The 11835-nt window shown below is 35.4% G+C and overlaps 1 protein-coding gene across 1 annotated transcript; it reads left to right on the top strand.

Annotated features, from left to right (window-relative positions):
* Nucleotides 1–1668: 1668 nt before the first annotated feature.
* On the top strand, nucleotides 1669–11835 carry LOC110684010 (signal recognition particle subunit SRP68-like). Its single transcript, XM_021860405.1, has 14 exons — nucleotides 1669–1806; nucleotides 1978–2067; nucleotides 2164–2230; nucleotides 3598–3708; nucleotides 3915–4110; nucleotides 6068–6153; nucleotides 6440–6635; nucleotides 7009–7120; nucleotides 9155–9282; nucleotides 9403–9609; nucleotides 9747–9856; nucleotides 9996–10125; nucleotides 10423–10572; nucleotides 11138–11835. Exons 2-14 carry the CDS (start codon nucleotides 1980–1982, stop codon nucleotides 11345–11347), a joined length of 1791 nt encoding a protein of 596 aa, XP_021716097.1. The 5' UTR covers nucleotides 1669–1806; nucleotides 1978–1979; the 3' UTR covers nucleotides 11348–11835.

Genomic DNA, 11835 nt, shown 5'->3' with positions numbered 1-11835 from the left:
CCTTTTTTTTTTTATTATTATTATTTAATGCATCACTTGAGTTTTCACACTTGCCAAAGCACAACTTTGACCATCAATATCTTTAATTAGATATTAGTAAAAATTATAACAAAATTATATTATGGCCTTGTTTGGTTGGATGTAGGAATTCCTATAAAATCTCAAAACCTATGAAATTGTAATTTCTAGGAATTCCCAAAAATTGTTTGATTAGATGTAGGAATTTCCACTTCCCATGGAAAGTTCTACTTACCTAGGGGGGACTAGGTAAATTAATTCCTCCATTTTGTAGGAAGTAGAACTTTCTGGGAAGTTCCAATTCTTACATTATTGTCAACCAAACAAGTATGCATATATTAAATTCCTAGAAAACAAAATTCCCATGAATTTGTTTGTCAACCAAACAAAGGCCTATCATAGTAGATGTTGTAACAAATCCAACAATATATTACATGACCATGTTTATAAATTATATAATAGTAATAAAATTAAGTCAAGGGTAACATATGAATAGTGCAAAAACTCAAGTGATGCATTTAAAAAAAAAAAACGGAGGGAGTACATATATACTCCACATATAAAATGATATAGCAATGTGAGGTTCCTACAGGCGCTTGTACGATGCGCATTGTACAGACGTTTCATTAAAAAAAAAAAAAAAAAAAAAGCGGAAAGAACACATTATAGAAATGTAATGAACATGTAGCTATAGTGAAAAGAACATACTATTAAAATGTAAGAACATATACTTAGAGTGAAAAGAACATATTTTCACCAAAAAGAGTGAAAAGAACATATGTCCATGTTCTTTGATTGTCAGTGTAACATACTTTTATTTGTGAGTTCATTGATTATTGTGAAATGTTTTTTAATTTTGTCTTTAGATTATGGTGGGTATATATAAATAATGTTCATTACATAATATTATCATTTTTTTTATAAGATTACAGATGTTCTTTATATATACAAAAAAAACATAAACCTGGATGTTTTTTACAAAACAGCTACATGTTCTTTACAAAACAACGATATGTTCTTTACAAAACAGCTATATGATCTTTCCGCTTTTTTTTTTTTTGTCTGTACCATAAAAATTTCAATGATAGAGTAGTCCCAACATATCGATAGACTCCTATGAAGAATGTACGACTTGCAACAACGATCGTAGTTTTGCTGAAATGATGTTTTTATTTGATTCAATTGTCATGTATATATTAGATACGAGTATAAATTTACTGAAAATGTTGTATGTCTTTTTATTTATGAAATCAATTTTAAGTAAAAAAAAAAAGATAGAGATTATCCCAAAATGAAATTTGTATCCGGTAACTTCGGGCTCGTTTGACATTGCTGTGTTTTTATGTTTTTTGGTTTTTGTTTTTCAAAATCATATGATAGGTTTTTTGTTTTTTGATTTTCAAAATCATATGATATACGAAGTATGTCATATAATAAATAAAAAATTAGTCAAATTGATTTAAAACACGATAATTTTGGAAACTAACAACCAAAAAGTGAATATATATTTTTCTTGTTTCCTGTTTTAAATTTTTATTTTTTTTAAAAAAAACTGAAAAAAAAAAAAAAAAAAAGATATCATACAAGCCCTTCGATTTTGGTTCCGATTCCTATCGAGCTGAACCCGAATGTAGCCGGGTTAAAAACACTTGTAAATCCTATACGGAGCAAAATTTTATTTTAATCATCATTCTAAAAGACCCAAGTATCGTAGTGTATCGTCAAAGAATTCTTTCTAAACACTACCATTGCAGACTTGCAGTTGCTCCCAGAATCCGTACAATCAAGGTAAATTTTACACTCTATTTTCCGGTTACATTGTAGCGACAATCACTTCTTTCATATTCGCAGCAAATTAGGGTTTATCGAATCCCTAATTGCAGATTTTATTCATATTGGTTGCCAATTTCATCAAATTTCACCTATTATCGATCTGATTCCTTGATAATTTGATTGAAGGAATGGCGAAAGTAAACGATTCAGCTTCTTCGATGGATATCGATATCGAAAAATCGACTGGTTCCGATCAACCTAAATTCTCCATTAATGGTATACTTGTATCAATTTTCTTTTCGTTTGTTGGATTATGATTGTTGAAACGCCTGTAATTCTAATTTTTTGGATGGATTTTCGCGATGATTTTAGTTTTACAGCTCTTGAAGTCTGCCCAAATGCAGCATGGATTGCGCCATGGCGATTACACTCGCTATAGGTACTTGCACTTGTCGAAATTCTTTGTTCTATAAAACAATTGAGATTAATATTGCTTGATTTTCTGAAATTGTACAATTTAGAGCTGTTGGGCGGGTGGGATAGCAATGTTGCACAAATTCGTTGTATGTTTATGTTAATTTATTAAATGAATGATAATGCATGACAATGTATAGATGGTTTTCTTGTTGTTAAACTTGGGTATGCTTTGCAATTTATGGTAGATTAAGGTTTGTTCGGCATTGTAGATTTCCGTTTCTTATGTTTTGGAGAATGGAAACGAATCCTTTTCAGTTTAATTGCTGGAAAAAACAACTTGTTGATTTATGAAAATAGCTGCAGAAAGACCTTGCTTTCAATTCTGCCTTGTGCCTCATGCCCTCACCCTTGAAATGCCCCGCCCACTCCTTCCATATACTTAGCACCCATGTCTACCTCCACCACTACTGCACAGCAGGTCACAAGCTGTGTTTCAACCAGCCGGTGCATTATGTTTGGCAGGCAGTAGAGGATGCCAGATAGGGTGGAGTGGTTAACGGTGATGGGCATCGCCTGCTAGAAAACACTAGGCATTTAAGGAATATGAAATAGATAAAACAAGAGGCAACGAGAAGCAGGGAAACAGGTGAAGGTGGTGTTGCAACTTTAAAGGGCTTTATGGTGACACAATGGTTCGGAGGAGAGGGGGAGGGGGGGGGGAGTGATGCTGACGGTCAATATTAGGGGCTGTGGTGGCTGCCGATGGTTCAGGATCTTTAGGCCTTTAGGGGTTTCAACTATGGTTGTGAAGGAAGATGAAGTGGGTCGAGTCAATTTATTTTCTCCTTTTCCCTTTTTGATTTAAAAATAGGTATTCAAGAATTAAAGTTAGCAACAACAATAAGTAGCTTCGTACTGGTTTTGTAAAAATTGAAAAGTAACACTAAAATCTGTTTATATTAAACAACCAAAAAAAAAAAAAAGGTTACTTATAGCTGACGAGCTCTAAGTTAATAACATTCAAAAATATGGGGGTAGAAATGTAGAATAAGTGATACTCCGTATTTCGTATGCAGCACCTTTTTTAAATAGTTGTAAACTTGCATTTCGTAAAGCATGTGATGCGAAGATCATTAATGTGGTGGGTTAACATAAGTTATCTTTATCAGAAGCCCTCTAACTTCATGTCTAGACCTGAATATCTGTCTTAATCTTTTAATAAATTAGAATTAAAGAACAGATCGTTGTTAGCCTGTCTTTCTGTGACATTTTGATACCTAATTTTCTCTTGAACATAGGGTATAGGCTTTTTTGTGTTGAGTTGAATGCTGTATATATTTAATATGCTTGAGGTGCTTTTATTGATTTATTGGAATGTTTGAATGGTAGGCGGTATTGTACAGCTCGTCTGAGAAGGCTGTATAAATCTCTCAAGTTTACACATGGCCGTAATAAATACAGCCGGAAAGTTATTACTGAGAGCACTGTTACTGATGTAAGGTAAATTTTATTTTATTTTTTTAATTTTATTTTTTTTTAAAAAAAAATTTTAACTGAATTGTTCAATCACTGCCCTAATAAGTGTGGAATGTATGTGGTTTACACTACGTCGCTCTTTGTCCTCTGCGGCTCTGCCAAATGTTTCCATTGCTGTGTTGTGAAATTCTAAGCAAGTTTCTTTTATTTGGTATTTATTTTGTCTGTAGATTTCTCCATATTCTACTCTATACAACTGAAAGGGCATGGAGCCATGCTATGGAGAAAAGACAACTGCCGGATGGTCCAAATGGGCGCCAACGCATCTATCTGATTGGCAGATTGAGGAAGGCTGTAAAATGGGCTACTCTTTTTGCGCAACTTTGTGCACTCAAAGGAGATTCCAGAACCTCTCTGGAAGCTGAGGTTTGATCTCATTCATATTACTTTTAAAGTGTATTGTTTTTGAGTTGCAGTGGGTTCTTCCCTGTCCATTGATTGTTTAATAAATTTTATCATGGTGTTAGTGAATGACACGTGGACTTATGTCTAGTTGGTAAGATGACTGAAAATCAAGTCTTGATACTCTGTGTGGGAGGTGCTTACCCATGGTTATGCAGAGCAGTAGAACTTTTATTCTAATTTTATTGAGTTGCAGAAAGGAATGAGTCTGTAGACATAGTTTTATGTCAGCTCATCATGTATCTCATGAATTTTCTTCGAGGCCCAAGGGTTAATGAGCCATTATCTTCCTCACCTAAAATTGTTCTTCTGAACTTCTACTGACATTTGCTAGTTAACATTTTTGTTTCTGTGTTCTTGAATGGAACTTCTTTATAGCTCTGGAAGTTCCTTGATATGCTTTTCGATTATACTAAGGGAACTTTTGTGTTGTGATCCCCTAATTCTTTCTTGGGTGTATAATGGATGGCGTAACTGATGAAGTAGTATTGTGAACCCATCTGTTTGGTACCAACGCCAATGATCTTTTGGATGCGCCGGTTGCATCTAATGTCTCCATTCTCCCATTTTGCCGCTCACTGTAGTCATCTCAAAATATACAAGTCCCTTTTAGAGTTGCATCTAATGTCTCCATCCTCTCATTATGCCTCTCTATAGCCATTTCGCTTGTTAAACTTTCCATGACATTTTGAAGAGATACCTGAGGCCCTTTTGTGAGTTTTTGTGAAGTGTCTTGAAATTTTAAATGTATAAACCTCCTATAATGCAATGTTTGAATGTTTTGTACCTCATATCTATACTTACCCCATCTTGGTGACATGAGAGAAGGTGAGGATTATTATAGCTGTGGCTGATAAGCTCCAAGCAAGCCCGTGCTATCCGCCACAGTTTTTATTTATTTTTAATATATTTTTATTTATTTTACTGCTGGATGAAGCTTTTTGTTATTCTTCATTTGACATCCATGTCATGTGAACCTTGCCAACCTTGGACACTTCTCTTAGTTTCAAATGTATTTCTAGGACTTTTATTTTACATCATTGCTGTGTAAGTACTGGTTTTTGTAGAAAATTCAACGTAGACAATTGCATAAAGGACTACATGTAGTGGAATTTGTGTAATGCTAGTACAGAAGTATGCATTGATGACTATTCTATAACTCTTATCCTCCCTACTCCCCATTTTTACCTTCCTACAAGAAATGTTTCGTAGCCAAAACTTTAGCCATTAATTTTCACCAATATTTATAATATTTATCATGTAAGATCTTGGTTGCAAGAAATCATTTTTGATAATCCCATTGTCTCCAATCTGTTGCCTAATTTTTTTTCTCAAAATCTCCGAGACACATATGACCAATAATTTCTTTAATCGCATTTTATATAAAATTTATATTAATTTGATATTTTGAAAGTATACATTATAAAGAATCTAACAAGATACCCTATGGTATTATTTTCTTCATATGATAGTAGAAATAATTGAGCAAAGTTGATGAAATTTGACCTTTAAAAGGCAAATAGAGCAACTAATTTGAGACGGAATGAGTGATGCATAATTAATAGTCAAAAAAGGTATGCATTTGAGAGCGTGGAGAAGCAACCATTTTTTTTTCCAAAATAGGATGAACAGAGTGCAAAATAGTCTTGAGCGATATGCTCTTGATTGTGATGTTAGGCAAGTTAAGGATTGTTTACTTCCCTTGAATACCTTAATCACTTTTAGAGCTATTCATATTTAGTTGCCAAAGCTACAGTTAGGTGCTAGTTTCTGTTTTCCTGCGTTATTTGTCAAGCAGCATTGAGGCTTGAACCTATAATGTTTAGTATGTTTTTCAAGAAATTAGGTTGCATGACCAACATCGCATTTGAAGTTTTTATTACTTGCTATTGGAACTGAACATGTGTTTCACTGTGACCAGGCTTATGCATCATATATGAAAGGCAACTTGTTGTTCGAGCAAGATCAGAATTGGGACATGGCATTACGGAATTTCAAGAGTGCCAGGTGCATTATACTGTCTTTAGCTTGTAGATGACTAGCGGTGTCATTGTTAAAAAAAATCTTATTTTGTTATGAATCATATCTTTCTGCATGATTCTTATAGCATCAATGATTCAAGTAAAATCTGAAGATGCTAGAATACTTGTCTTAGTGTCATTTGTTGGTTTTATTTGGAAGCCAAATCCCTCTAGGCTGCATGCTGCAGGAATGTTATGTATGATGGGGACACATATTCGTTGTCACTTTATTCAAACAGAGAATAACTCTTATGGTAACGTAAACGTTGCAGGGCTGTCTATGAAGAGCTTGGGAAGTATGGAGACCTTGAAAATCAACTTCTGTGTCGTGAACGTGTGGAAGAGCTAGAGCCTAGTATTAGGTACTGCTTACACAAAATTGGCCAGTCCAATCTGCAAGCTTCAGAACTTAAGCAGATTGGTGAAATGGAGGGGCCAGCATTGGACCTTTTCAAATCCAAGTTGGAAGTAAGTTTTCTTTTCTGTAATTTGAACCATTTCTGCCAATTCATGTTCCTGTGAAGGTCTTTGAACTTTTAGCTTGAAAAACTGCACTTCACCTTAAATTTTTGAAAAACATGTATCAGACTCATTTGTAGCTTGGAAGTTTGTAGGTGGTTTAATAGATTTATGCTTCATTTTTATTTAAGTAACAGTTGTCAGCCTAGATCTCTAAATGTCATGAATAGTTTAATCCCTAAAGATATGCAGCTGTTGAGGGTGCTTTGCTACTTTCCCAATCATGTTAAACATACGATTTATCCTGTTGAATTGGGCCTAAACCTATTTGCAGACTATAGTCAGGTCTTTCAAGGAGCTATAACTGTATTTGCATATGCAGGCTGTCATGGCTGAGGCAAGGTCTCAACAGGCTGCTTCAATGACAGAGTTCAATTGGCTGGGACACCGATTTCCAATTTCCAATCCTAAGACTAGGGTTTCCATTCTAAAAGGTTAGTAGGTCATTATCTTTTGTTTATAGAACATAGTTCAACTAATATACTTCTCTAGCACTCACGAGCTTTGTCCCGGAAATTTTTTTTGAACCATATCTAGACTCATTTAGTTGATTTCCCTGAAAATGTTGGCTTAGTATTTCTTCTCTGGCTGATCACCATGGATCATGGGTTCAAAATACTACATACCTGCTTGCACTCTTGAGCTATTTGCTAGCTGTTGTCTGATGACCTACATGGCACACAAGATACAATGATATTCTGGTTCTTTGAGAATATTTGTGAAAGATCACTCTTGAAGTGGGTCAGGAGAGCATTGTTTAAGCTTTGAAGCAGCACTATCTTGGTGCTTTCTTACTAGTTCCAATCATGCATATCCTTGTTAAAAAGCTCCAGGTTTCTTGTTTTAATGCTGTTGCTTGATAGCAATTTTAGACAAGCTATAAATCGTATTCATACAAGTGTAGAAGTTCAAATGGATAGTGACAAATACTTGGATATCTTATAGGTAGTGAGTTAGTGACAAAAACTAAAAATAAATTGATTCTAATTCTAATTGAAATAAAACAAATTACAGAATAGAAACTATATCAACTAAATGTCAAGATAAGGGTAACCTGGGAGAACAATCAGTAATTGCAAAGGACATTTGATTCACCACTAATTGTATAGCTGATTTTCTAGTTTGATTTACAATTAAACGGATATAGGTGCCCTAGGCTATTAGCTTTGGGTCACTATTGACACTGACTTGGTGACATGGCCTATGTAAAAAAAAAGCTTTGACAATGCATTCAATGGTTTAATCACAATGCGTGATTATCTTTGCCTAATTTTATAACCTGAATTTCTTAGGAATAATTATCAGCCTTATATGTTAGGAATCGGGGGAGAGACAAGGAGGAGAGAAAAGCCCACACATAAGCCCAAGTGAGGTTCCATCCCAAAACCATATGGCAATAGGAGTAGCTCACTTAGTTTATAAACTAGTGGTTCTTTGTTTAATTTTTCCATGTGGGACAACAACTCACACTTGCAACCTAACATATAGATGAATAATTTAATCATAACACCAAAGATAATTCCAAAACAAAGTTAATCATCAAATTACATAATTAAAGTTTGATAATAAATCGTGGAAAGCAATTAGCTGCTCATTAGAGGAACATAACCGAAATACACTACGACTTGATCAAAATCAGCTTCGCGCCTTCGCGCTTTTGGCTTCTGCTTCCTGCTGTTCATTGAAAATGCACAGTTAATATAATGGAACTTCCAAACCATAAAAATACAGGGATGAGAAGGATTCACTAATAATATTCTGTTTGTGCTCTCATCTGGTCTTCTGTTCCCCTTTGCATTGTGCGTTGTCTCCCTGTTGATATGTTTCCTTCGGTTTTATTTTCTTCAAGGGACTCGGATCCCAATCTGTCTTTCCGCTTACTTGTGTGGCTGTGTGTATTTATCTTGTGGCTAGGCTGCTTCCCTTTTGAAGTACATGGTAGATTAATTTCACTAGGAATTTGCTGAGCATAAAAGCCAAAGGCATAAGCTCATTCTTCTTTAATAATAAGTGGTGATGGAGTCATCTGATTTAACAAGCTGTGAGTATATAATTATATGTAGCCTTCTCTTGCTAGTAGTATTATTCCAACTCAATAAAAACTCATCATTTACTACCTATAAATATTTTATTCGCCAAAGGAGTCCATAAATGGTTATATTGTATTTGCTTTGCAGTAACTCTTGTATCTGCTTCATTTTGTTGTAAAATAAACTAAATTAACTTTCTACCCTGTCACTCCATAGTTGAGGTTTACCTATGATCTTTCTCCCCAAAGTTTATCTTGAGGGTATGAGTAAGTAATGGCATAAAAATGGAAGCAAGGGGTTGGCTCTTCCAAAGCCTGCTTCTGGAGATGGAGTATCTTGTCTGTCTTTATTTGCTAGTTGTTGCTATTTTCTGAACCTACACTATATATATATCTGAACCTATCTAATTTAAAGTTTTCTATTTCTACATGTGAGTAGCTCAGGAATTGGAGAAGGGTATTCAGGGTCCAACTGCAGATTCGCTGTCAGCTGAGAAAAAACTTGCTGTCTTTGACAAAATTTTTTCTGCCTATCATGATGCAAGGAGTTGCATTCGCAATGATTTGGTATGCATTGCTTCTGGTAGTTTGGTATCATGTTGGCTACTTTTATGTCTTCTTGTGGCTTGATTTCAAGGGTGGCTTTTAGTGTCCAAAATTATGATTGGTTAAAGCTTTGTCTCGTAGGTTACTTCAGGGAGTGCTGAAAATGTGAAAGATGACCTGAATGGACTTGACAAAGCTGTAAGTGCTGTTCTTGGACAACGTACCATTGAGCGGAACCAGCTTTTAGTCAGTATTGCCAAGAGCAAACTCAGCAGAAACCGTGATGACAAAAATGAAAAAGTTACCAAACCCGAGGAACTTGTTCGCTTGTACGATCTTCTATTACAAGTAAGCATTCAGAATGATACTTGTTTTGGATATTTACAACGGTTTCTTAATTGGATGATGTTGGTTGGTATTCCATATGTTCAAGTATGTAAAATGTTATTGGAAAAAAAATCATGTTCAGCTGTCAACGTTTGCAGAATGTAGCTGATTTGTCTGACTTAGTCACTTCTGGGAGGGATAGTAAAGGTGAAGAAGTGGCATTTGCTGAGGAATGCACTCTCAAAAGTTTAGCTTTCCGTGCAGAAAGGTATATTTTTATTTTCTTTCATATCTGATGCTTGAATGTTTGGTAGATGCTGTCATGATAGTTTGCCTGATAAGTATCTGGAGTTCTCAGAATATGTTAAGGATTAATAATTTCTAACAGGCACTGCAATTTTTTGAAGGTGCTTTTACCTGGCGAAATCCTACAGTTTGGCGGGAAAGAGAGCTGAAGCTTATGCATTATATTCTCGTGCTCTTTCTGTGACGGAGAACGCACTGCAAAAATTGCAGAGCGTGGAAAACAGTGAACAGGTCATTATTCCCATCATGTGAATTGTAGCATGTTTGCAGATGCTTTGTGCTGTATATGTCTCTCTTAAGGCTAGAGGAAATGTTGGGGGTATTACTTTACAGAATTCCCTGGAAGAGAATTAAGATATCTGATGGAAGGATTTTGTGTGTAACGTTAAGTTGATGCCTAGGAAATTTCGTTGTACCTGCTGACTGCTTATCTTGTATCCTTGCTTTGAACTGTAAATTGTAGCTGTATTGATAAGTGAGTATAACTGCCAGAAGGTTGATTGGAACATTTCACTTTCTTCGTGACAGGGAATGACGGCGGAGTTGAAGGCATTACATCATCAGTGCAGATCAAACATCTGTATAGAGCATGCTACCGGAATCTTGGAAGAGCAGAAGATTCCTGAAAAGCTTTCTAAAAAGATATCAAATATGTCTCTGACTGGGGCTGATAAGAAGGTTTGTCTACCAAAATTATGGTTTACTCTTCTTTGAAAGCATTTCCCATTACTAGTGTATAAAAAAGAGGTACCTAGGTGCTGAATTTCAAGGTCAAAGGGGTTATGCGCTTGCCGTAAAAAAATATATTCGGCCTATAAAAGGGTGGGGGTGGAGGAAGGAATTTATACCATGCTTCTCCCTGATCATAAATAGTTGCCAAGCTTGTGTGCTACAAGGTGTCTCACTAAGTCACTATTGATTGGTGGTATACGTAGTCAGGTTAAGCCACATTGAAGTCTTATGTTTTTAACTCTGATCAATATCCTGGCTACTTAAAACGACTTGAATATGTTGGATTGTGTGATGTAGCACCACCTGCTCAAATGAATTTTATTGTTGGGGGTTCATTAAGCTTTTGCATAAAGATCATGGTTATTTGTATACTTGTATTTTGTGTGCTTACTACATACCCTTTGTTTTTGAAGGGAAAGATAAGGGTATTGGCATCGTCCACTGGTCTACATATTCTGTATGCTGGTATATTTTATATAATCTTAAAGTTCACTTGACTTCATTCTAACAGGATAAATTCCTTGCTGAGAAACTTGATGTGTACGAACCCACTGTCAGTGATTCCAACACGAAAGTACCTCCCCGGATTGAAGCTTTCCCTCCAGCTTTCCAAGCAGTCCCAAGGAATCCAATTGTTCTCGATCTTGCCTATAACATGATTGAGTTCCCCACACTTGAGAACAGGATGAAGAAGACAAGAGGCTTCTGGCCTTGGAGATAAGTACCCTTTTCTTTTCTTCTAAAGGGAGCTATTCTGGAGTGCTGCTGAGAATTGATACTGAGAAAGCCATTAGGACCCGTCTGTTTTTTTTTTTTTGGATCATTTCGATTGTATTACCATGTTTCTGATAAATGAACAATTTTGTATTTCACAGTTTTGTATTGCTTAGGTTTTATAATCTTAGCATGGTGTTTGTGGATGTCGACAAAGTGAAACTGAGAGCCTCAGTTCTTCCCAGTGGTTTGATCTTCCAGACAAGTGTAAAAAAAAGCTAGAATTCAATCAATTGTGCCTGTTTCTTGCGTTAGCTTTACAAGTCCGCGTGAACAGTTGTTGATTGAAAACAATACAACGACATTGTTTAAAATGTTATTAGCAAGGAACCAACCAAAACGGCATTGTTTAGAAATATAGTAGCAAGGATTCAACCAAATGATTTTATGTATATTTGCAGTATGTGATTTGCTGGCCATTCACCTTACGTGAAA

The sequence above is a fragment of the Chenopodium quinoa genome, unplaced genomic scaffold (genome assembly GCF_001683475.1).
Source record: "Chenopodium quinoa cultivar QQ74 unplaced genomic scaffold, ASM168347v1, whole genome shotgun sequence".
Classification (NCBI taxonomy): Eukaryota; Viridiplantae; Streptophyta; class Magnoliopsida; order Caryophyllales; family Amaranthaceae; genus Chenopodium; species Chenopodium quinoa.
This window is presented reverse-complemented; position numbering and strand designations above follow the sequence as displayed.